The sequence below is a fragment of the Stigmatopora argus genome, chromosome 3, assembly GCF_051989625.1.
Source record: "Stigmatopora argus isolate UIUO_Sarg chromosome 3, RoL_Sarg_1.0, whole genome shotgun sequence".
NCBI classification, from domain to species: domain Eukaryota; kingdom Metazoa; phylum Chordata; class Actinopteri; order Syngnathiformes; family Syngnathidae; genus Stigmatopora; species Stigmatopora argus.
The window spans coordinates 15,914,343-15,940,726 of record NC_135389.1 but is presented as its reverse complement, the minus strand read 5'-3'; the positions used below and the strand labels follow the sequence as shown (position 1 = coordinate 15,940,726).

Below are 26,384 nucleotides of genomic sequence, written 5' to 3'. Positions count from 1 at the left end.
GGGCTGCTTCCACAGAGCACGGAGCCACGTTCACAATCCAAATAAGGCCTGATCAAAAACAAATTGCCGACCGTTATTTCTTCCTTCAGCTATAGCAACATTTCTACTCCAAAAGCATAAGCTTAGTGTATTTTTTTCATCCTTGAGCAATTTAGATGAAAGTAAGTCATTTACTTATGTTAAATAGTTTTATATTACGAAACAATGCAGACACAGGTCTGATAAAGTGGCGGCCACCACTTGAATCCTTTTTTTTGTATATAAGGCATAAATAACAGAGTAAGATTATTAGCTGTAACACTTTCCGGGCTTACTTTTTCCAATCTGCGCACCACTGTTTGTCTTTTTTGTTGTGGGCCTCCAAACAACTTTGCAACACTACTCCCTCGCAAACCATTCACACTTTGCTCTATTGTTGTGGCCACGCGTGTGAAGAAAACATGCATCACATCTGGAGGTTTTTGCCTCGACAGCATCACAACTGACTAAATTGTTGCAGCAGCACAACTTGTCTTATCCTCCCCCTGGTAACTCTTCTCTGTTCCTTTCCTCTGTCGAGGGCAGTCAGAGGAAATGGCTTTGGTGAGTTTTCATTCGTCAACTTGGAAGTGTGGTTCTCAGACTAAAAATGTGGTTTTAAGCAACGTACACACCATTTCATCACCCTAATCCATGTAAAACACCTGCACAAGAAACAAAACATGAGCAAGAAATCTCCAAGTGACCGACACAACACACAGCATAAAAGTCCTTAGTTGACTTTAATGAGAAGGAGTAACAAAGCTAAACTCAAGTCTGAATGTTAGTTTGTGTGTCCCCCCCGCTTCAGAAGTGCCTGCTGCACTGATGTTTTATAAAAATAAGCCATTTGCCACTGCATGTTTTGGCTTTTTGACTTGTGAAAATTGCCTCCGCCAGTTCGCTTGGCTCCTCCACATTCACGTAAGCCACTCCACTCAGGATTGTGAAGGGTTGTAGTGTGTTCTTTTGCGTTGCATGTTAAGGACCAGACACTGTTTTCTTTTCATCAGGAAGATAAATGAACAACATCATAGAATGAGGTCATTGTGTCAGATACATGTTGAAGTCATCTGGCCTCAGAGTGCTGGAACAATGTGAGGAAGCTGTCAGCCTGATGATAATGATGACAAGATGGCAGCTGCACTCACTCATGTTTGTTACATTACATTGGATATCATCCCTGCTATTGATTGATGTCGCATGGCTACAATATGCCTTATTGTTTGGTATAGATTACAACACAGCATTTACATACTGCCAGGTTATAATAACAATTCCGTGACACTAAATTCCTTAGAGGCCCCCTGTGTATTACACTTTAGTGCATGAATTTTCGAAAAAGTTCAGGAACGAATCATGTTTGTGTTGGAGCACTACCATTATTACAGCAAACCAGTGGTCTGTATCACCACCGTGTGCTGGAATATATTATTACAGGAATTGAAACTTGTAAAGAATGGGTTAGATTAAATAAATAATATGTGGCAAATTCATTTGTTTCAACCCTTGGCCTGTGGTTGAATTCTCAGGATAAAAATTGGCCAGGCCAAGCTTAGTTGCCGACCCCTGTCTTAGGTTTTGATAATGTAATGTTAAAAACTGTTCAAAAGAAACAACTTTTTATTGCTTCTAATTAAGTTACTTTTCCCTTAGCCCACACCGATGGTCTTAAATCCATGAAAAGATGGTTATCTTCAAGCAAGGCGTGCATGTAACGACTACTTCTACTACTCTACCCATAATTTACTGGGCTTCTTTTTTTGTCATTGCAGAACACTCAGAGAATAAGCACTTCCCAGTCCACCCAGCCACTGTCTACTCCAGTGGTATCCGTCACCACACCCAGCTTACCTCCACAAGGCCTGGTTTACTCGGGCATGCCCACCTCCTACAGCCCAGCTGGTAAGACTAGTATTGCAAGACATCCCCTAAAGTCCAGACTTTTTTTAGAAGGCTGCTCTTTTTGTCACTGTGATTGAACTGTGTTACTTGTACTTGTTGTTTTGACAGAGTATTCCCTGAGCAGTGCAGATCTTGCTTCGCTTCAGGGTTTTAGCTCTCCTGGGCTCTCGCTGGGCTCTATGTCAGCATGGCAACAGCATCAACTGGGCCAAGCAGCGCTCAATTCTTTGGTGTGAGTAACACTTAGCAAACAGAGAACAAAGAGAAAACAAAGAGGGAATGCACAGTAGGTGTTAGAAAACAACAGCACCAGCTTTTTTAAATTTTATTTCACTCTTCAGGCAAATCCCAAAATTTCATTTAATCTATAACATTCATACAAAAAAAAATAACATTGTCATTTTAGAGAGTTGAGCTGGAGTGAGTTCACAGTTTGACATTATTCAAGTTCTATTTGTTGTCTTCTAGCAGTGGCGGAGGACACCTACCTCAAAGCTCCAACCTCTCCATCAACACGAGCCAGAGCATCAACATTAAGTCCGAGCCTATCTCGCCGCCACGAGAGCGAGTCACCCCCTCCGGTTTCCCACCCCAACAGCAGCAGCAGCACCACCAACATGGCAGCGGCCGCCAACAAGAGGGTCTTGGACGCTCCCCGGCCGACAGCCTCAGCTCCTCGTGCAGCTCTTATGACGGCAGCGACCGCGAGGACCACCGGGCGGACTTCCACTCACCCCTTGGCCTGGGCAGGGCGCCAGCGGCCGGTGACAGGGAAAGTCCTTCCGTCAAGCGCCTGCGCATGGACACGTGGGTGACCTAGAGCAGCTGGCAAGTATGAAACAGGCAAGAGCAAAGGGTCCTATAGTTAATGATATCATTATTCAACAAGCCCAGGTTCTGTTTGTAAATGAAACAGGTACTGACTGTCAGGGATGAAGAGAGGCGTTGAGAGACAAACATGTTACAATAGATTGTTTGTTGTCAACTGACAAGTATATAATGTTGTTGCTGTTTCGCTGTAGTGCTCGCAAACAGAGCAGGCTGAGGGCCACATTTTTTTTTAGAATTATGCTGTAAACACACACGCTCGCGCATATAAACTAGATATGTCAAGTGGCCTCTAATTTATTGATGTAGAAAATGTGGAGTGTAAGGTGGGGTTTTAAATGAAGGAATCAGAAAACTGGCAGTGTTCATGTTGCTGTTGAAGGTGACTAATGGGGAATTGACTTCATTGACTCACCCCCCACCCCCCCCATTGATGACAATAGACAGTCAAATCCTTTGGAACTGGGAGGGGCTGGCAGTGAATTGCAATCATTTACACTGAGTACAGTGGGGTGAAACCAATGTCTCCTTTTAAAGTTAAGAAAATGAAGTAGGGAAGTGAATGTGCAATGAAGGTCAACCTGCCCAATCTAAATCTGTAATGAAAGCCAAAGCGCTTATTTTGCATTTCTGTTGCACTCATTTCAGTCGTTGTCAATTTATAGGCATTTGATTCAAACAAAATTCACACATGATCTGCTTCAGCCATTCTAATTGTGGCTTTTGAGGATTTTTTAAAGCAATTGGAGTCTACACCTTCAAAAGGGATCCATCACTGGTCTGTATTCGAATTTTCTAACTTTTCATGGGCCATATTATTTTTGCAAGATGTCAGACAGACCACGGATACTATATATGCCAAATTGATGAGCACCTTTACACAAATTTACTCATGAGCTGAACTAACAATTTGATTATGTGCCACAATCTTGACTCGTTTCCCCCTCTCTATCAGCACACAAAATGACCATAGGATACACTCTCAGGAGGCATCGCTCTGCATCGGCCGTGCGCTTCTTCTCTCTTTACATCGGTAGCCCCGAGTATTTCCTCGTGGTGATCTATGCAGTTTTGAAGCCGCCCTAATCACACGCCACATGATATGATGTCAAACCTTAAGAAGTACCTGCAAATAGACTGTTAGCCTCTCAAGTGCCACTGCTAAATGGATTGATTCAATACACAACTTCACATACCACAAACTCTCTCGTGGGTACGGTGGAACCATCAAATAAAACATTACTTTTATAGAATCTTTCATACATCAAAATCCAACACAAAATGCATCACTAAATGAAGTTAATTAAAACAACACAGCAAAAGTACCTATTAAAAAAATGAGAGCCTTGTGTTTGACGTTAATGGAATTCTTTCGAACTTCTTGTTTTAGAACTAATTATGCCACTTTTTTAGGGTGTGTTGGGGATTTCATTGTATTCTTTAGAGAAGGGAGTTGTACCCCACTTTCTATACTATATTGTAGTATACACTAGAGTATTGCATTAAATTGACGTCATTCTCCGCCAGTAATAGATGACAAATTCATCAATAGTCCTTTTTGCCATACATTAAGTATAGCTAATGATTCCCATAGCTGTTTTAAACCGTATATTGCAGGTGAAACTAGCAATAAAGCGATGGCCAACATAGAAGCACACATTTTTTAGCAATTGATGCCATTTTACTCTATCAGGGAATATTCTAGTATCTATATGCACACATAGAAAATGCCTTATCCCAAAGAAATACAACAACACTCTTAGGAAAAGCCACATCTCACTTATCATGAAGAAAAAGCGCACAGCCAATGCACGGCGACTCACTCATTTCCTCTTCTTTGGATGACGAATGTGAAAGGAATCACACTTCGCTTTGCTTGCTGGCTTTTATATATGAATATATTTAAAAAATAAAAAAACACAAGTGTGTGTTTGCTCAGTGTTTGTAGTTTCAAATTAGTTGACTAAGTAAAAAAAAAAGCTGTTTTCTCGGTTTGACAACTCAGACCGTTTTGGCGGCACAAGCTGGACTTTGTTGCCAACAATGAAGTTATTTGTTTTTTTGTTTTTTGTTTTTTTTCAAGACATGAAACATTAAGTTAAACTGCATTTTATTTCATTTTTTTCTGATCATAAAAATATATTAAAGTAAACTTTTTATTGAACATTTCAAATACTATGTACTATGCTATTAGATATTTGTTGTACAGAATTTGTATTTTCAGAGAAGTACAAATATTGGCTTTTAATGTGTAATTTAGGTTACTATATTTTTCTGTTACTGTGTGTGTGAATAGATATTTATATATACACATGTATATGTGTATAAGTATGTATATCTACATATATATTTACATATGTATATGTACATGCATATATATGTATGTTTGCGTATATATTAAAAAAAAAGACAAAACGCTGACATGGCATTTGTTCTCTTGTCGTGAAGTCAGTCACACACACACACACACACACCACACACACATATGGTAGCAAACTTGATTAAACACATCAGTGTATGTTCAGTCTGGACAAGATGTTTGACTCATCTTTGACATGCCCATTAAATGCATTTATTAGCCTGAAGCACTATCATTGTGTGTATTCATGATACTGCATCCACTGAGATTTTCATATGGTTTATATTTCAAACCAGCAGTTTACATTAGAATTGCTTGTAGAGGAATTTGGCCAGTTTTCAGGCTCTTCTCAAAGGTAAGGTAGCATCTCAATAAGTAATGGTCATGTACTCTGGTAGTTCAATTAAAATTTAAATGCAGAAAAATTAACAAACATGCCAAATGACAATTGTTGTGCTTTTTTAACTGCAATGATTGAAGTTTTGTTGATTTATGTAATTACCTCTAAAGTAATTTCATGTGTAAAAAAAAACCTCAACCCCATTTTTATGCATGTGATAAAGCAGTGTTTTTGGGTTTGTTAGATTTTGTATCTTTTGATAATCTGACAGTCGGCCTTTTTAACGCACGTCCACTTTATTGTACCTCCAGTATCACGCCTGCTTGTAATTTATACCTTCACCTTTGCAGGATGCTGAAGAACAATGTAGCTGTTAAGGTTAGGATTGTTGTAGTTCCAATACCAGGCCTGTAAGTGACGCTGTGTTACCATGGATAAATGGTTCCAATTGTAGCCACTGATTTACCATCACAAGTAGCAAAAGTAGAAATGGGACAAAGGCTCTAGTCTAGTAAGATATATTAAAAAAAACATAGGAAAAATAGGTTATTTACCAAAGTGCATCTCCATGTGTCAGTTAGGTTCAAAATTCAACACTGTTGGAGTGAAATGTCATTTTTAATGTATGTTCTTTACAGTGGGTATTCGAAAGCACTATAATCTTCTGAGGTAGGTTTTTTTTTTTTTTTTAAGTTTCAAATGTAATGCCAAAGTGTAAGTTGCCTTTTGGTTGTCATCGGAGCATACAGAGGTTTTAGGCAGACCCATTTTGCCCAGATTTTTAAACCCCACAGCTTTGGGACAGAAAAGTTTGGGCACTTTTGTGTACTGTGGCTAAAGCTCAAAACTGGGTAACAAGACAGGATGGTGGACGAGTGAAGAGGAGAGCACATTTGCACAACAATTCAAATGTTTTAGCTTTGTATTCAAGCTCCTTGTGTAAAGTTTGCATGTTTTCCCTGTGCACTTTGAGAGATTTGTCTGTGTACTTTGGCCTTACCCCATATTTACCAAACATGCACGCTCAGTTTATTGAAATAAATTGATCTAAATATGAGACTCACAACCTATATAGAGCAAAAGTGGTTTGTTTAAATGAAGAAAAGGGCCTTGGATGTCTCCCTTGCAAACTCATGTCAAATATTGTATTGACCAGATGTGTTCATTCTCCCTCTGACCATTTCTTGTTTTTGTTTTTTTTGCAGGCCGGACGAGATCTAGTTTGCATGTGTAAAGTAACCAAGTGGACATTGGGTCTTGCTTGAGTTGCACGAGAAGGGGCTACGGGCCACCTGCTGGAGGGATTTGCCCTGTTCCAATCCTCCTAAATCCCGCCTTTCAACCGGGAGCCAAACTGGGGTTCTTTCGTGTGGGCTTGAGCCATCGTTAAGACCTGGGCAAATATTGAACAAGCTTGGGCCCAGACTCAAACACATCTGTTGTCATACAGTCTCCACTCTCCTAGTGGCGTAGAGACACAGTTGAACACCGCCGTCACTTTTTGTGTGGACATGGAAAGACATAGTTTATACTTTGCCAACAAGAATGATTCAGTAAACTAACAGGGCAATGGGAGGGGGTACTGATTTTTTGAGATTCAGTTTGAAAGGCTAGAAGTGACCAAGAGATTGCCCATATTTATGTGCTGCCGTCTTGTTGCTCTATCTACATAGAATAATTTTTGGTTTGTCAGGAAAGAGACTTTTGCTAGTACTGAAGCAGGGGTACACAAATGGCAAAACTTGGGCATAATTTGGGAGGAGAATATACAATGGATGTTTTTCACTTATTCGACTTCCGTATCTTAGATGACAATTAGGATTTTATCCCCCCATTAATAAATATTTGAACTTTTTAGGGGGAAAGAATTTATCATTTCATAGCATTACAATTCGGCGTTTGGTGATGTTTCTGAAAAATTTTCTCTTGGGTGTTGGAGCTTCTGTAATTTCCATACCACAAGTCTCAAACGCACCACACAATATGGCTAACTCCATAAAGACTGGTTCCTCAGTAGTATGATCATTAAAAATGTTAGAATGATTATATAAACAATGCCTTAACTGTCATTAGTAAATGTGTTTGGATACAACACTTTGATTCAGGATGGTTGGGGAATATTTTCATGATATCCCGTCGCCAGAATGAATCTTGTGTTTTCTTGTTGGAGAAATGATTTCATCACGAAAGCTAACCTTAAGAAAAAATATTTTTAACAGCTAATGGTTAAATAAGGTTAGGCCCTTTAGTGTGACAGTTGCATTGTCTTAGCCATTGAAACTAACCTTGGAAGACAGGTACAGCTCGTTCCTACCAGTCAGGCCACTCCCACCAATGTCTAACTACTCATGAGCATATTTTCCACCTGTATTCCTTTTTTCATCAGAAGCAAGCTGGCCCGGCTGCCTTTTGGAATATAACTCGGATTTTGGGACGGCAGTTAATGGAGCAGGTGATTCTATTTGACCTTTTCCACTCTAGCAGAGTATGTTTGGGAAGAATGTATTTATTTTGAGCTAATTCTCAAGATTATTATGGTTGCTTCTATATGCTCTGTGGTTTCCTTCATTATAATTTACAATAGTTTCTTGTTTAAAAAAAAAAGTGTTATTCACTACTTTTATTTTTGCTAAAATAAAAATTTAAAAAAATTACACTGTACAACCTATCCCTTAGTTAGTAGCCACCACTTCACTAACTGTGTTTTTTCTTTTCTTTTCTTTTAAGAACCCCCACAAAATGGATGTCAAGAAAAAGAAAATACTGGACAATATTCGTTTGAAAACAAAGCTGATCAGGCTGATAAAGCCAATAAAAAATGCAGCTGACAAGCAGAAAAAGAAAGTAGGAATCCGACGCAGTATATCCGTACCGGATTTGAGGCCTGATCAGGTCGACGCACTTCCCCCTAAGAGCGCCTTGCCCAAATTGACTGAGACCACATTTTTTGGCAATAACCACTTGAGTGATAGTGATTCTGTTGCAAGTGGCTCCATCCCAGAGACGTCTTCAGATAAAGAAATTAGCCTCAGGGTTCCTACAGATCCTTCCTTATTCCATACACCAAATCTCAATGAGGAAGTTGATAGCATATCGAAGTCAAACATGGAGAGGAAGGCGAACCTGCCCATGGATTGGCAACCCCAGAGGAAAGGACCCATTTATAATTTTGACCCTCCTCCAAAGCCACGGATGGTTTTTGCCAGAGCGCATGCCAGTTCACCAAGACCAGATTCTCCACTGAGCACTGAGCGATCTTACACGCCCGAGGACGTCCCAGCAATGATCACTGAAGCGTTGTCCCAAGCTAACTCAATGGGAGAACAAACAAACGTCAACTTGCGTCCAAAGGCTGTATATTTTAAGCAGGGCCGGACACCATCAGGAAAAGGAAGTATTTCGGAACTGAGAGAAAAGACACCTGTGACATTGGATTCTCTAGGTAAACCTGTAAACAGCGCAGATGGCTATAGTGAGTACTGCTTGTCCGGAGAGGACCAGGTGGCCATGCCATGGTTGATGGACACAGAGGGACTTGACCCGGATGTTGTGCTTTCCTCCATCGCCACTGACTACAGCATTGAGGAATCGTCACTGGAAGGAGGCACTCAGGAGGAAATTGAGGTCAGTCTGATATACAGTACATTTATAATAGCACTATTTAGATCACTATGGAGAATGGGTAGAAAACTGACAAACACAAACCCTTTAGTTCCAGTTGCGATTGGAAGAAGTTATTTCTCTGGGGAGGTAGGCATGACGATAGGATACCTAATTATATTTGTTCATGTTAACTGTGAATGAATTAGGTGATTTGAATTTCAGTTTTTAAAGGTTTGAAAATAATCCTGCATGTATTTACTGTCTTTGTGTGTGTTGTCCGCAAGATAGGTACTATTCAGTGTCAAATCAAGAGGCCATTTGGGATTTGGTTGTATTGTAGGAATTAAACCGATATCTACCGACTGTCTGGAAACTTAATCTCATGGAGTCTGATTTCCTCAGGTCATGCCTCTTTCAAATGGGAATAAAAAGCTGATATGAATCATCTCTTTTGGATGCAAATGATATGTAGAATCATAGATCATATCGACCTTGTAAGTGCGTACCAGATTGCCCCAGAATAGACCCATCAAACTCCTGTACTGAAACTGTCATGTTAGTCCATGTAATTCATCCAAACTACAGTGAAAGCGTAGACTCTTCAGTATGGTCTAAAGGTGTAATGTACTGTATATATGCTATAATGTCAGGAACCTGGAGATATTTAAAACTAGTGAGGAAATAACTGAGTGAGTGACATAAAGCTGCCATTAATTACATCACTGGATGTGCAGTGGACAGCTAATGTGTTTTTAATAGTTTTTTTTAATCTTATGTTTTCATTTAGCTGCACGGTGTTAACACTTTTCAGTTTCTTTATTCAGGTTGTTTCAGTACTTGACTTCAAGTGTGGCATTTGCATTGTATGTATGCTATTTGCATTTATGTATAGTAATGAATTGTGGTTATAATTCCATGCTGTGGAACCTCAAATGCAGGCTGGCTCCACTGTGGGATCCCCTGTACTGGGAGGTGTGAAAAATCTAGGCAACACTCAAGGTCGTGTTACAAAGACTTCAATCGTTCAGATCATGAAAAATCATGTGTATCATTTTTTTTCATTAGCTCATTACCTCTGTAAATATTTGTACTTTTCTTTCTAATTATATTACTTCCTCCTAATACAGATGTCCAGTGAACCCTGTGAATATTTTGAGGAAGTTCTTCCAGATCAAATCGAAAACACAGTAAGTATCAACCACACTACCTGTTTTTAATGATATTTTCAAATCACTTGAACTTATCAGTGAGTGGTTTATCCCGGCAGCAGTGGCAAGTTTTGACACCAGGTGCAGACATCCAAGTCCCAGCACCGGTCCAGAGGTATTTGCTTTGCATCAGCTTGAAACATGGACAAAACCTGGTCATCCGAGACAAACGCGGTAGGTAAAAAAAAAAGTCACATTTTCCTGATTCAAAGACTGCTCTATTTTGATCTCGATTGCCCAACACTTGTCACTCTGCTTTGGAGTGGACTTTTTTTTTTTTGCCCAATCTGATCCTTTGAATTGTGGGTCAAAGGGGTTCAAGTTTGTGAAAGATGGGACGTGGTTGGTATTTATTGGGAGGATCTCATCTTCTGTCAGGGGTGAGGTGGTGTGATGTCAATCCACTACAGAAGTATGCAGTCAGACGAGTATAATTGCGCCAAGAATGTGATAAAGGGATCACTTCACCACAACATTCTACTCCCACAAATTTGAACTGCAGTGCTGACAGATCATGCCCGGTACCTCTTGTGCTGTTTACAGTCACAGGGATGGGTTGTAGCCCCGTTCTGGTTGATCACTATGACAACATATAAAGACAAACATCCCTTGAGACTCGAGTCATGCACACTCGAGGCCAATTTACTGCCGTAAGTGAATCACAAATTCATATTTTTGTGATTCAGGGAATCGTATGTAGAACCCTATTGCTATTTTAAAAGAAGGAATGAATCAATATAAATGAGGAAGAGAGACACACTCGAAGGCAACATTACTTCCTGGTGAACCTTTTGAACTTGGGTGCCGCACCAGTACATTCAAATGGAAGTTCTGAAAGCAGCGTCCCCCAGTGGTGTTATGTTATCAAAATCTGTGTGAAAAATAATCTTGATTTATTTTACTAAATGTCATGTTTACAATACTTTTATCAGTTGGGCTAAAACTACACATAACTAGTCAATGTAGGACTATTTTTGCAAGGTTTGAATACAGTGAAAATATAATACAGATGGATTTCATGATGTGTATTTTTTTAGATCCATTTAAAAAAAAAAAAAATCATATAATACAAATTGTGGTCCAAAAAGAAAATTCTTACCATTTGTGGGTGGCTCTGGAATTATTGCTCCCCAGTCACTACAGGATCAGCCTTGCTTGTCTCTATGATGGCAAAGGTTGCCATTGTGCCCTCTTCACTGACAAGACGGTACCATGATGATGCAAACCACACACGTTCGGTGCCTCGCCCCTGTTTGCCCAACAATCAGCAACATCCCAAAGGCTCACCAAGGGCGTACATTGTCATTACATATTCTGAAAAGGACCCACGTCACCAGCCCCCTCTCGCACTACTTTGAGTTGTTGATCCCCCCCCCCACCCCCACCCCCCACCCTATCCTTCTTCTATCCCCCATTAATTTCCATCGTCACCGTCCTCACTTGTGCCAGAGCTTTTCTCCTCACGAGCTGCCACATTCTCCTCCTGTCAAGTTGCCTGGAGGTTTCCCTGTCACAGGCTGGCAGGGTGGAGCTGCTGTGGGTCCTGCCTGCCTTTTGCGAGATGTTCATTTGGAGTAGGGAGCTGACAGGCCTGACAGCCCATCCCCACAGGGCCTTTGTCATATGATTCAAGCATCCCTGCAGGCTCTCTCAGCACCCCTTTATCCCCCACCCCTGCACAAATGAAGGCATGGAAATGGCTTTTTTTCCCTTCTTTTGAGCAATTGAAGAAACAAAGACGTCTCATACCCTCTTCCCAGACTTTATCAACAGACTTGGGAGATTAACACTGGTTGCTTCAGAGCTTTTACTTTCTGTCTGTAACACTGGCAAGTGTTTAGTTTCGGCTCATTTAGAATTAAGCGGCTACATGGCGTTGTGTGTGGTACGACTCCTCGTGCTCGTGTGTGTTCTTATATAAGGCCATTTAATGATGTTAATATATACCCATTGTACTTTGAAGGTACGAGTGACCCATATGTGAAGTTCAAAGTGGAAGGCAAGCAATTCTACAAAAGCAAAGTGGTTTATAAAAATTTGAATCCTAGGTGGAATGAGTTCTTCTCCTATCCCTTGAGAGACAGAGAGCATGTTGTGGATGTCCGGGTAGGCCTACGTAGTTGTCCTCAAACCTTTGATTTGAATGGAAATACACTAGTTCACACAGCTAGAAACCCCAATTAATCATGTGTCTTCTCTTTACAGGTCTATGATAAAAATCTGACTACTGATGAATTCATGGGTTCTAGTAGCATTCCCCTGAAGAATCTTGAACTTTACAAGTGAGCGGCGTCTCTTTACATCTATGTTGTGGTTATTGAAAATAATTTAAAGAGCTACGGCAAATAGTGAATTTTCCAGGAGATTTCATTACACCCCGTTTCTGACTGTGAGAGGACAGTTAAAGCAATACAATCATGAACCATTCCTTTCACAGCATTGTCTTGCTGTTTTCAAATGTTTGTAAGTTGAGGACTTGTAGGTGCATCTTAATGGATGAATAGGGTATTTATTTCTGAAGTAATTAAAGAAGGAAAAGTCTTAAAATTATTAAATGCAAGAAATAATAGTTCATACTGCTATTATGAATAGTAAAGCTTGCTACAATTTACAGATGAGAAAAAAACATTTCACCATCATAGACAATAAAAGTATATTATTTCATTTGAAATAGTGATTTCATAATGATTTTAATATAGAAATCGCATTAAAAAGTTTCATGAATTTGGATGACAGAGAGTTTCATGTTTTTGTTTCAACTCCTCTAATGAAATAAAATTACCTTTCTGCATGCCTTAGGAACCCTCTTTAAGTGCAACTTTTCTTTGTAGGACTTACGAAATGGAGTTATCCCTCACTGATCCTAAGAGCAAAGAAGATGACATGGGAGTCATCTGCGTGGATGTATGCCTAATGTTTCGAGATGCCACCATCAAACGAAACTGGGTGAGTTTGTGATATGACAAGTAGGCAGCAATTGGAACGGTTCCTGGTTTGACTCTTGTCAATGTTTTTTGTGCAGAAATGGCCAGCCAAGAAGAACAAGGTAAGAATTTAAATGTGTGTAGGTATAGTTGTATTCAACTTGATGTTTTTTTAATGATTGAAACACAAGGGGGCAGTAGCTCACTGTATTATAGTGCAATGAAGAACACTGTGTAGACTGTGGACTTGTGTGTTCTAATGATTGTGCTTTCACAGTGAACCTTATTATTGGCAATTCCTATCATTTTTGCATCGGAAAACACACCAGATGAGATTCTGATCCAGACTCAAATAATAAGATTGGGCACGTGTTTCTTGAAATGGATTCTGAGATTAGTATGATAGGACAGTAATTGTGTTTTGTAGTAAACAAAGTCGCTCTGCCTCTCAAGTGACTTTCTGTATACCACTGCTGTAATTAGATTCACAGTGCAATAGTTGTGCCGCTGTTTGCGACTGGCTTCCACTGCAGCAACTGGGTTTATATGTATACACCTATGCAGTCTCGACATCTGCCACTGTTCCATAGCTTGATGGTCCAGCAGACAATCTCAATTTGAAATGAGATGACAAAGGAATGAAGCCATTTCCATTCACTACAGATGGTTAAAGGTACTCAAAGGAGATGGAAAATGTGCGATGGGACGCTGCACGATTTTGCGCTGCTTAAGTTATAGTGCTAATTTGACAATGTAACAGTCCTCCCTCCTTCCCACCCTCATAATTTTTGACAATATCTTACTGCGTTTAACACCTATCCTGGAAGTGCTGAATCGTCAGTTTTTACAGCTACACTCCCCCTCTGTCTTTACAAACGTGCTTTATCTCCTCGTGTGTGGCAGTGAGACGGGAATAAAAACTCAGCTTCCAAGCGTGTAGGGAAGCTCTGGCACCAAAGACGGCACGGTGCCAGGGCAACACGCCTAAGATCGCCACGGCTGATAATTCCCAGACAAAGTGGGCAATAACCCAGATGTTAGGAAGTATCGTCGCAGCTGTGGACGGACAGTGGTGAGGCGGCGGCCAAATGGACCCGTGTCTGAGCTCGTTGTGCCTGTCCCCATGCTGTCCCACCATATGGAATCCATCGCGCGGTCCTTTTTAGGACCAGGAATAGATTCTCTTTGGGGGCCACTTACAGTTAAGTGGAATTGTTTTATTGGCCGCTGAGATAGAAATGTGGCCAAGATAAACACTTGGGACGACTTGGCTGAGGCCTGGTTTCTATCGCCGTTCCACTCCCTCTGTTCTTTCTCCTTTTGAAGAAGATTGATATTTATAGGGCCTCGCCTGCAGTATTCCGTGTTAATTCAGGTCCCCGAGATGAGCTTTGATCCCCTCCGGATTGGGTGGCAAGGCAGGTTTTGACCTTCGTAGCAGGGGCTGGAGGGGCGGGGGAGTTGTTTGCTTCCAGCTCGAGAAGCCGGACAATCAAAGAGGTTTGAGTGGATGCTGTTCCTGCTCTTTAATTACCGTCGGCCTGATACGACCTCTCCGCTGTTTGTGTTTTTAAAGCGCTTTGCTATCAATGCGCTGCCTCATGGGAACTCGAACACGGAAATGTATCAAGGCCGCCACTTTTTCTCTCTCTCCCTCACATTGCCCGGTGGGAAAACTCCATTTGTCCTCAATTTCCGACATATTGACTAATGCAAAGCCTCAGAACATATATTATGTTAAAGGGGACATATTGTACATTTTCCTACAATTTTAAAGCCCTCTTAATAGCACTTCTGCGACAGACTGTCATAAAATTACCCCAAAAGGTCAAGAAATACAGAGCACTTCACATCCCCCAGCACCTGTTTGGAGGTTGTGTTCCTGTCTTGTGAAGATGAGTGACAGTTAACCCCATCTGGTGTCTTGTGAAACCAGTGCTGATTACAAGCAGTCCCTGGTTCATGACCGTCCTCAGATATACACTTTTTTTGTTTATATAAACCGCTTATTAAGTAAAGGAGCTGATAGTTCACAAACTTGAACCCAGTTTCCTCAGGGACATGGAACTATTATTTAGTTTCTTTTATTAAGATAACACTGAAAGGATGCTTTGCTGCAATCGAACGAGTCAGTGTCCATAGCTTGTGAAACTGTAAATGTATTTCTACATGACTGCTGGTTACCCAAAAATCCCCAGAACTGTTTTTGTGACTGGAGTTCATCTAGTGTACTTACTAATATTTTGGTCAAGATACGAATTGCAAAGATGTAGACACATAGGAAAACTCTAATATGGGCCATACATGCCGCATTTTTTGCATAATATGCTAATGAGAGAGCTGTGTGCGCGCTCGCTGTGCACCATTACTCACTGCCGCCTGCTGTCTCCGGTGCGGCGTGCCAAGTGTCCTGACTCCCAACACTCAGCCTGGAAGCCAGTGATGAGTGGGACTGTCACAGCCCGGGACATCTGGCTGCTCGCCGTCGTCCTGCTCTCTTTCCTTTCTCTCTGCCTCTCTCTTTTTGCCACCCTTGCCTGTCAGAAAAGAGATGTGCTAATGTCCTCCAACAGAGATGTGTTGTATAGTGTAAACCGGTGTCTTACTTTTAAAATGCTCTGCAAAACATGATGAGGTGTCAGGCTGAGTCGGGTGCAGGAACACAGTGGTGCGTGTATGCAATTTTCACGTTCAACACAACCTGTATAGGTGGAATGGTATAATCTTCTTCCAGGGACCTGACAGATAACCAATTTGTTACAATTTTGATTGGACATGTAACTGTCACTATCGTTTAAGATGTGCTTAACTGCCATGTAAGTGAACAAAAATCTCATAGTCCCTGCACAGAAGTCCTCATTATTCAGTAACACAATGGACTCTACGTTATTTGCATTTACTTAAGAATAATCTGACATTTTCTTTAAAACAAAATGCTGCTTCCCTATTAGAGCTTTAAAGGCATATTCAGAGATCGTTGAATATTACAGAGAGAGCACAAAATGCACAGATAGGTCGATAGAATATTTTTTCAGTGACGGGCTAAATGTAAATCGAAACATGACTCATACATAGGGTCTAACCAGAGAATATATTTAGAGATATGTAGAGTACTTAACTACAGAGAATTATGTGAAACCATATTTGGTAAGAGTTTGTGGAGGTACTGATTCAGGATACTAAAACAGTACAAAAATAATAATTTTATTTGCAACTATTTACCTATACCTGTTTGTTAACTTGACATAATGAAATCACACAAACAACTGTCACTTATAATTTTGTAAAATTAAATTAATTTACCAAAAGTGGGATAAATTCACTTTGCCTCAATTATTATTTTTTTATTTCTAATTGCTATACTTTTTTATTAAGATTAAAAAAAAAATGTAACACCAAGATCTGACCCTTTTTAATCTGGAATAATACAATGTATTTTCTTTCATTCATTTTCTTGCAGTCCCAGTTTATTTCCTTAACGTAGTGTTGGAATAATGATTCAAACCTTTTAAATCATTATTAGTAATATTTAATTAAAAAAGGAAAAACATCTTTCAACAAACTCTGCGGCGAACTTGCAAGGAGATGCAATGTGACACCGTCTTAGCCCCCAGTGCATTCTGACGAGCTGCATACTCTTCGGTACATTTAGCGGCACATAACCAAAACATTCAAAGGTAATCTGATTTAAACAATTGCCATTGAAAGAAAAACACCTGCGTAAGAATTTGCAGTATGAGCATAATAATTTCTTTATAAGGTAAACTGCCGGTGTCCCAGACAAAACAATTTATGAGTCCTTCGTAGATCTCCCAGTAAACAGTCCTTGGAGGGTGAGGTGTTATGTCAACAAGCTGGAGCCAGCAGGGTGACCTCGAGTTTGTCCCAGTCTTATACAAAAGTAATTAAAATGCCTTATTACTTATTAAAAATGCTTACAACACATATAGAATATTCCATAATAATTCTAACACGTAGTTAGATAAGTTTAGAATTGTTCAAATCTTGTTTTAATGCAATGAATAAGAGTAAGTAGTAATCAGAAAAAAAATGCTGTAATAAGCTACAGATACCTGAAAGATCTACTGAAATAGAATCGTCTATACTCTATTCAATTTCTGCATTGCACAGAAGGCGACGCAGTTCTTGAGCCCAGTCGAGATGCAAAGGAGTCATGCCAAGAGCCGTATGTGGACAAGTGCTCTCGCCATCACCCTGGTGGAGGGCCAGGATCTGCCTCAGTGCGGCCAGGGAGACATCTATGTCCGCTTTCGTCTGGGCGATCAGAAGTACAAGAGCAAGGTTAGATTTTCAAAAAGCATCCCTTTTCTTATCTATAAGCTCCCTAGATTCTCACGCTCTCCTGTCTCTTTGCGACACGCTCCTTGCACTTGAAGTCTACTCTTTTTGCGCCGGGAATTCTTCACCTCAGCGGGTAGACGTCTGTGACTCACCTCTACCTATGCTCACTGGGCCGTGGCTCCAGCAGCTCATTAGAGTGAGCCGGCCTGCCACTCACTCGGTGCTGGCGGGCTCCGTTTTCTTTCTCATTTGCATACGCAGCATGCCTCTGTTCATCTACCTGGACTTTTTTTCCCCCCCTCGCACCCACCCACACTCGCCAAGCCGGCCGGTCGAGTCTCACTGCTGTCGTGTCATCCTTTGTAAACCTCTCAGCCGTCCCTCTCCACTTGTTTGTTTGTTTGTCGAACAAAGCCCGTTCTAATTGGGAGCTGTCAGTGTTTACAATTCCCGGCGTGGCTACTCGAGTGTACAAGACGCACGAATGCCTCGTGTCCTCTCCCGGTCGTGCTGCATGATGACTCAATCCACCTGTCATGCGGGCACTGTTCAGTTTGATAATACATTAATTTGTGTGTGTGTGTGAGATGAGTCTTTCTTTATTGCCTCCCAGAACCTCTGCATTCAACCCAATCCCCAGTGGAGAGAACGCTTTGACTTCAATCAATTTGAAAACAACCAGGAACCTCTGCAGGTGCAGGTGTTCTCAAAGAGAGGCAGGAAGGGTGAGGAATCGTGGGGAATGTAAGTACTTCCCGCTGGCTAATGTTAATGCAGCACACCTCTGTACAGCCCTTTACCATTCCAGTGGAGCCATTTTCCCCTTTTTGTGTGTCGCAGGTTTGAGGTCGACCTATCCACGCTTGTGCTTAATGAGCGACAGCTCTACACTCACATGCTGGATCCGGGAAAGGGCAGGCTGGTGATTTTAGTTACCCTGCTACCTTGCTGGGGAGTCTCTGTCTCTGACATCGAGGCTGCTCCTTTAGAGAAGCCTGATGAGAGGGACTCTGTGCTGGGAAAATTTGTAAGTACTATTAGCATCTGCAAAATGGTAACAAGGGGATTGGGATATGTCAATTGATTATTTAACTGTATTCATCAAGAAGACAGACCTTTTCAGTTGATTTAGTTCATTTGGTTGAAAAAAAAAAACCTATATATATATATATCTATATCTATCAAGGACTAGCCTTCCCTCCCCTGTACTCTGTCACCAAAGCTCAACATTTATTACCGGCACAGTTAAAAAAAAAAAGAGAGAATCCCTAATTCAGTGTCCTTTTCCCCTTTCCTCTACAGAGTTTAAGCAATTCATATAAATCCACGGGAGAAATTGGTTTCCTCCAGGTCAAGGTTTTAAAAGCAAATGATCTTTCTGCTACAGACCTCAATGGTAACTTTTCACCATGCCACTTTTTCGCACTTTGATATGCCAGTACAACATTTCCATTTGCAGGTAAAAGCAACCCTTATTGTGTTATTTCACTGGGAAATAGCAATCTTCAAACCCACACAATCTACAGGACAGTCAATCCGGAGTGGAACAAAGCACTCACATTGTAAGGTGGATGGTATATTTTTTCCCCCCTCGGGGTTTATATCACAATATATCTGCTACTCGTATGTTGTAGCCCAGTTAAGGATATTCATGACGTGGTGGAGCTGACCATCCTGGATGAAAATGGAGACAAAGCAGCACGAAACATTTTGGGCAAAGTGGCCATTCCATTACTGACAGTAAGTTTGCTTAACTATTACACTTTTTCTGATATGGTGTTTACAGAACACAAACTAAACATCACAAACTAAACATTTGTACAAATTGAGAATGCTTGCAAACTTTTCAGAAAACTAAAAGTTAGTGGCTGTGTTGACATCAAAATTTGCCTAACTGAATTTCAGATGTAGTCAATTAACATTTTTTTTGTGTAGATCCGCACACCCTAAAGTAGTTAAAAAATACATTTGAAATAATATATAACTTTTAAGTCAAATGATTTCCTCTGTAAACAATTGTAATTTTCCTTCAATGTAATCAAAGGTACAAAATGAGCAGCAAATTTGTCTTTACCTGAAAAAAGAGGACTTGAGTGGCCCAGCAAAAGGAACCATCACTCTTGTGTTAGAGGTTATATACAACAATGTAAGTTGGGGGAAAAACTGTTTGAAAAATAATTTTTTTGCACCAATAATATGAAAATAATCATTTATTTTTTCTTCTGCTATAGGTTCTAGCTGGCATCAGGAGTTTCCAACCTAAAGAGGAAAGATTTACAGAGGAGAATGTGAAATTCTCGAAAAAGGTATGTCAATGGTAGAATTTGTTGTACAATTTATAAAATCTAAGGTTAGGCTGCCACTTTCTAAAGTAAATGTGTTGAAAGAAAGTTCTGCCCACCTGTGATAAACCCTCTTTTTCATTTTTAGAAATAGTAGCTTTATCACGTCTCCTACGTATATCCAATGAGACTAACCAATTTTCTGTTGTAATTCTTCTCAATCAAGGTTCTTGCCAACAATATCTATCGGGTTCGGAAAATCAGCACAGCTGTTCTGTTCACATTACAGTATGTTAAGAGCTGTTTTCAGTGGGAGAACACGCTACGGAGCCTCATAGCCTTTCTGGTAAGCATTTGCCTCACGGTAATGAATTGCCTTTGAGCTTAGAAGTGAGATGTTTTTACCCTGTTGAGGAGATTTAACGATTTTCCCCCCACTTGTCCTTTTCTCCCTCACGAAACAAAATGTTTGCTTCTGTTTTGGTCCCACGTGTATGCGCTATATCCTTCAATCAAGCACCGCTTGAATCATTTCTTCAATTCTGTAGCCTTTATTGGAAAAGTTTGGTGCGATCTCGCGTTTGACTTGTGAGCAAAGCCTCTCAGCCCGAGGGATCACGTGGAGGAGGGATGGCCTGCCTCTGAGATGTGAACCTGCATCTTGAACGTCTGTGTTTAGCTGTTTTTAATGAGGCGACGTGATCTGAGGTCCTAAAATAAAATAATCTCAAATCGCCTCCCAGAATCCCCTTCAGAGCGGCACACTGTAATGTCATGATTAAGTGTGCACACTTGTCAGGGTGAGTAGGCGGTCACACAAGGCCCATGAAGTGAAGAACTAGCCTTTTACCACCTTTCCTTCCGTCAGCGTCGTCTCTCGATGACGTGCAACTCGCACCTGCTGTATCCCGTTAAGTCCTTCACACTGATTCGCCCTTAGGCTGTGGGCCTACATATCTGAGCCTCGTTTGGCAAGATGCACAGACAGGCTGGGGAATGCATAGGAAGGTAGGCAACGATGCGGGCACTTGTATAAGAAGTGGAGTGGGAGGCATGGTTGTCTGGGAAGGAGGAAATCTTTGCCATTAGATATAGTACATACACAGGCTAACAGGTGAGGTGTCAGAAAGACATCTCTAAGGTGTTGCAATATGCAGTAAAGGTTTATGAAAATATAACTTAAATCAACTGACTTCAAATTTTGTGAGGCAGGTAAAGATTGTTAGAATTTGAGAGTCCACACATAGACATGGCCACATAAAAAAAAGAATGTGTTCCTGACATTTTAATGTGTGGTATTTTTCAAAAGACTGTAAAACCACACAACATAAAGCATATAACAACGTACTGCGAGTATTTGGGGCTCATCAATTGAAGCAACTTGAATGTTCAACATCTGAGTTCTTGGCAAAAGCCACACTTGACATTGATTCCAGAACTTGAGCCTTGGTTTGGCCTGTATATCAGTGTAAAATATGTATTGTAATTCTTAACTCTCAGGGTATTTTAATAAATTAAATGTTTTCTTTATCTACATTGGCTGCCATTGATCATTTTCTGCTAGCCCATCAAGTCCAAAAGGATTTGTATTGACATCACAGTCAAGGGTAGAAAATGAGTTAAGCATTAATATGTGACTATGAAGATGAAATATATTCAAAGCACATTCAGAGTTGGATTAAATCAGATTCCTTTAGCCATCATTCACCAACATCTATGTGAAAATAAGCATCCCGGCTCAAAAGGTTAATGATTAGGCCTCGGTGTGCCTTGCCCCTGCCCACACTAAGGCCATCCTCTGTACAGCAACCCCTCCTCCCAGTCATCATCGGCAATTAGGTTAGCGTTCGGAGCCCTCCATGTTGTAGTACGGCCGTGTGCTCTAATGAAAGCAGCTCCCACTCCTATCTTTATATCTTTAGGCAGTGGTAATAAGGTAACCGATACCGACATTGACAGATGGCCTCTGCTTGGCGTTGCGATGTGCATAATTATACCACTAGTGTTTGCTGCTGAGGGTACGCCGGTAGGAAACATTGCAGTTTGCGCTGGCCCTTTAATATACATTACACAATACATTATTTATCAAGTCGGGCAGACCGGTGTGAGCATTTTTACACCGCATACATCCTGTAATGCATTACTGCCGCCGCGGCCTCTGCTGGGACCGTGGGGATGTTCTTCGCCTAGTGCTTTACCAGAAATACTTAGCCATTATACCACTCAGTCCCACAGGCCAGTTTTCTGACCTCAGCGCAGCGTGGAGCTTCCATTTTTATCCTGTTTATGTAGATGCATGTATGCATTATGAAGTACCTCGTTGGTGTGTGGTGTGTATAAGGTGTTCAAATTATTGCTTGACTGATCACTGCTGGTATGCAAAAAGGATGAGAAAAAGATAATGCCGGTTGGTCGCTTTGTAGGAGCAAAAAATGATAATGTTAGGAATAAAAGGCACTCTCAGTTTCAGTCATACTTGCTGTTTTTCTCTTGATTGTTTCATATGTATGTTTTGCAAATGATTATTATACAAATTAGTCCTGTAAATTGGACTGAATAGCTATCTTAGTGTAACTTATGATACAGTCCACCAAATGATAATGTAGAGTGGCACTGTAGTAAATGTCATAAAAGGTGTGGCATCTGTAATGCTTATGTTATGCTGGAGGTCCAATACAAAGGACTGTATGTGCTATTTCTGAACAAAATATACCATTGTTTTTTTCCGTTGCTTCGTATTGAGAATTGATTTCCTCCCGTACTTTTGAAAGCTTGAAGCTGTCAATATGTGTTACTTATACTGAATTTATTTTACCGCTGCTGCAGTTTTTGCGTAATAAGAGTCCCACTAATGAGGTAAAAATGGTAAGTTCTCATATGCTGTAAAGGAAAAGAAAGGAGGGTCCTAAAGATTTTTACAAGGTGACGCAAATACCCCTCCAAAATTGATACATCCCTTTTCAGCGTGTTTTTGCTACTATAATGAGCCTCACATTGGAGTTTTTCAAAAGTTTGACAACAGTGAGCAAACGTGGCGGTAAGAATCCAACTAAATAACCTTCCTTAGATGTTCTTTTCCTGGTAAGACGCAGAGCCAAATACATCCATCCTCCAAGAAGGGTCAATCAGAGTTCTTTACTTTGGGAAAGTATGTGGCCTCTAGATGGCGCTATTGCACTGCTAGAGACAGTGAATAAGGCCCCTCTGACATACGTCCCCCCAAACAGAAGCCTTTTTCCTGGGGAACAAGTTAGTTGTAAGAAACGACATTTTGCAAGTGCAAAATATGGGTTGCAAGAAAAATCTTAAATTAGCACGTATTATCCAGGCAAATTAATCGTCTTCAGAAGTTTAACTTTTGATTCAGAGTTAAAGAAAAAAGGGATCATTTGCACTTGAAAGCTGATTCAGAGCATTGCTGTCATTAGAACCGCTTAAAGTATTTAAGGAGAATTAATATTTCAACTTGAGCGCTGCTCAGAAAATCTGTATATTGCTCGAGTGGGTTTTCATTTTGACCCTGCCAGACGCATTTTTGACGGCCTGTGAAATGCTGATTGGATCACATCAAACACTGTAAAGATGGCATTTGATGAACGTTTGATGCTGCTCACTCGTAAATACACTTGACAGCCACAGCTGACAGTAGTGAGAATTAACCAAGCACATATATTTACTGACGGTACTTTTTCAGGTCTCTGTACTTTACCCAAGTACGTATTGTTTTTTTCTTACTTTTACACCATTTGTGGCAAGAGCAGGCTTCAGTTCAGACCTGCCGGAGTACTCAGGTTGACCACCTGTGTAACCCTTGGCAGCAGTGGCCATTAACCAGAACACCCCACATCAAAGATGCAATCAAACTCAGTGGTAATTGTTCTTGTCAACACCCGTCCCTGAAAAGTGGAGGCTTTGGGAGTCCACTGGCTTGGCTCGGCTGTTAATCGTCTCCTTGTTTCTGCTTTGCGTCTGCTTTCTCTCCCTTTTTGGGGTAGGGGGGTGACAAAAAAAATTTGGAGGCCTCAAAAGGAGTGCCGCTTTTCATTCCCAAAGGGGTTACGCACTCCAGCTCCCCCTGAGCTGTGGGAGTTCTCACAGCCTGTGTGGTGGGAACGTGTCTAGTTGGAACAAAAACCACGCCGGCAGTGACGGTGAAGTGTTATTCAACTGATGAAATTTGTGCTGATTGGGCTCTAAAATTTTGCAATTTATAACTAATACCTTCAGCACATGCCGATGTAAAACAATTTCACGATAACTGTGCGTGTCTGTGTGTGTGAGAGATTCAATGAATGCCATACACAACCTTGAAACATTGCTATCTTCATAGGACCAAGTTTTCTCTGTTATGGCTCTTTAGATGACGAGTACTCATATTTATCTTGTGGCTTTTTAAATTCATTATATAAAATCAGTCTTGATATACCACATATCTGCACCACCTCCTGCTAACTATTTTTTTTCTTCCTGACATTTTGCATCAGTAGATTCAATAATGATGAGGTTTATACCTAATGAGTACATTAATTACATATGTGCATTACTGCCAGTGACAGCAAATTAATTAATGAACTGAATTCACTGTTTTACGTTTTCTGTAGCACAGTCTGATCCACACAAGTTTCAGACCTATTGAATGCCCGAAAACTGAGCTCACTTGTCAGCAGAATAGATAAGAACTCACTAATTACTAATCTAAATATTTCTCAAGAGCAATGACTATAATCTGATTGATTACCCCACAAACTCAAATCGTAGCTTTTCAGAGTTCAAGTGCTGTTTTCCCCACACCATGTACATTTAGTACATAAAAATGTGTGAATGTTTTGGTAAACAGTGCATAGAAAAATGAGTTTCACTGAAGCTGTTGTCTAATATTTTGCCAATCAAAACATTATAACAAGTTTGAATCATTTTCATTGAATTGTATTCTGCACAGGGTAAAAATGGCATTTTGTATAAGTCATAGGCATGAATGTCCATCTACTTCTTTGTACCAATAATAATGCTTCTTTACATTCCCTTAAATATTGGTGTGTTCTGTGCACTAGTAAATCTGCACTACCAGACGAGAATGGTTTGCTCAGTAGAATGTTGCACTTCACTTGATATGAGGAAGTACAAGCAAACGTATTGGGGAGACTAGATAAATTTCACCAGGGGGATCTGCACAGTGAAATGGGCACTTGGAGCCTCCCTTGCACCCATTCCACTTGGCTGGATTGGACCTTTTTGAAGCCTTGTATACTCTAAAATTCATATAATCATTAATAACACAATTTTGCTAATCATGTGAGAAAGAGTCATTATGTTTTTAGACAGAAAGTTAAGTGAATGCATCTCTCTTATACTTGTATTTTTTTTCAAATGTTCATCACAAGTCCTTTCTCACAGAGGAATGCTCTGTGTTTAACCCCACTGCCTGTGTCGTATTTTAATGATTTACTCACCTCCTTACTTGCAACAGTACACATCTCACCCCAGGCACTTGCGCTGACCTACCCCTCGCCTCAGTGTGGGAAGGGAGGGAGGGGGCTCTATGCCCTGGTGTGTTAACGTATGTGTGAGTGGAGCTGACAGCGAAGTCCATGCCATCCCCCGACCCCCACCCTTTGGGTAGGGGGAGAAGGCTCACATGGCAGATCTGTCACCCAGGAGGTCGCTCAGTGTTAACGCACCCGACACGGATTAAACACTAGTGGCCAGCGCCCGAGTGCAGGGTCAGCGTTGCCGCCGCTGACAGGCTTTACAGGGCCCCCACTGACCGGCCCCCTTTGCACTGGTGCTGCTGTGGCCCTGGCATGTCTCAGACAGGCAGGCAGGGAGGGCAAGGGGGGTTGGGTTGAAGTCCACATCAGGCTCTTGGGAGTACATGCTAATGTTTTGCTTGTTGATAGAGATACTGTGCAGACGTCCTTACGAGCATTTTCTTATCATCTCTCTGCTAGAGGGACAAATTGGTTTATTTTTAATTGCCCTGAACTAAATGACAATGACAGATCATGGCTAAATTTTGGGTTTTTTTCTCAGTCAGTCGTGCAATGCAAAGAATCGGTGTGCCTTTTTCATGCCAGACAGTTGCTGCACTACAGGAGAGTTTTATATTTGGTCGGGGAAATATCCACGTTGCCGTAAGGTTATGCTGATTTAGATAAGTTGAAAATGTTCCAAAAAGGCAATTCACATTGTGCCGAGAGAATACAATTTGTCAATACGTATTATACATCAATATAAACATGCTCACGATGATACAATGCAAAGTACTGTGTCAGCTCTAGTACTGTAGAGTATATTACTTTTCCATGTCCTTGTACCTTACTCTGTGTTTGAATTCACCACTTCCCTTAGTTGATGTTGGATTGAGCATAAATTCAATCATCATACTCTCCTTTGCTCAAGTTGTGATTTTTACCAACAGAAATGTAGGTTTTACCTGAAAAATGATGGTATGTACGTATATGTGGAAGAGGAAGACAGTAATCCTCCTTGTGAAGAAAGGGCAGTAACAAACAGGACAGGACAGGGCGAGGAAGCGAGTTATGCAGCGGCGTAATAGTGTAATGGTTGCGGCTCTGCAGTGCCAAACATCTTTTAAAAATTTAGTTCCAAGAACTG

General features: G+C 40.8%; 2 protein-coding genes across 13 annotated transcripts in view; both read left to right on the top strand.

The window, feature by feature from the left end:
- mef2aa (myocyte enhancer factor 2aa) overlaps positions 1 to 5,336 on the top strand; it is a 48,716-nt gene extending 43,380 nt beyond the window's left edge. For 3 of the 6 annotated variants that reach the window (XM_077596035.1, XM_077596033.1, XM_077596034.1), the window contains 3 exons: positions 1,794 to 1,923; positions 2,032 to 2,155; positions 2,395 to 5,336. In XM_077596035.1, coding sequence (XP_077452161.1) covers positions 1,794 to 1,923; positions 2,032 to 2,155; positions 2,395 to 2,743 — 603 coding nt within the window. In that variant the 3' untranslated portion in view covers positions 2,744 to 5,336. Of the gene's footprint in view, positions 1 to 1,793; positions 1,924 to 2,031; positions 2,156 to 2,391 lie in introns of all 6 variants that reach the window. The other 3 variants (XM_077596031.1, XM_077596032.1, XM_077596030.1) reach the window with 1 other exon arrangement.
- Positions 5,337 to 5,932: 596 nt separating this feature from the next.
- LOC144071193 (multiple C2 and transmembrane domain-containing protein 2-like) overlaps positions 5,933 to 26,384 on the top strand; it is a 40,386-nt gene continuing 19,934 nt past the window's right edge. For 5 of the 7 annotated variants that reach the window (XR_013299576.1, XR_013299578.1, XR_013299577.1 and 2 more), the window contains exons 1-17: positions 7,708 to 7,902; positions 8,178 to 9,074; positions 10,181 to 10,240; positions 10,321 to 10,435; positions 12,225 to 12,367; positions 12,467 to 12,543; positions 13,093 to 13,207; positions 13,284 to 13,307; positions 17,317 to 17,487; positions 18,101 to 18,231; positions 18,328 to 18,514; positions 18,790 to 18,883; positions 18,947 to 19,049; positions 19,122 to 19,227; positions 19,532 to 19,633; positions 19,719 to 19,793; positions 19,996 to 20,115. Coding sequence is in view for 3 of the 7 variants with exons in the window: in XM_077596076.1 (XP_077452202.1) it covers positions 7,894 to 7,902; positions 8,178 to 9,074; positions 10,181 to 10,240; positions 10,321 to 10,435; positions 12,225 to 12,367; positions 12,467 to 12,543; positions 13,093 to 13,207; positions 13,284 to 13,307; positions 17,317 to 17,487; positions 18,101 to 18,231; positions 18,328 to 18,514; positions 18,790 to 18,883; positions 18,947 to 19,049; positions 19,122 to 19,227; positions 19,532 to 19,633; positions 19,719 to 19,793; positions 19,996 to 20,115 (2,529 nt within the window). In the remaining 4 variants the exon portion in view is untranslated. Of the gene's footprint in view, positions 6,074 to 7,691; positions 7,903 to 8,177; positions 9,075 to 10,180; positions 10,241 to 10,320; positions 10,436 to 12,224; positions 12,368 to 12,466; positions 12,544 to 13,092; positions 13,208 to 13,283; positions 13,308 to 17,316; positions 17,488 to 18,100; positions 18,232 to 18,327; positions 18,515 to 18,789; positions 18,884 to 18,946; positions 19,050 to 19,121; positions 19,228 to 19,531; positions 19,634 to 19,718; positions 19,794 to 19,995; positions 20,116 to 26,384 lie in introns of those variants that run through there. The other 2 variants (XM_077596077.1, XM_077596078.1) reach the window with 2 other exon arrangements.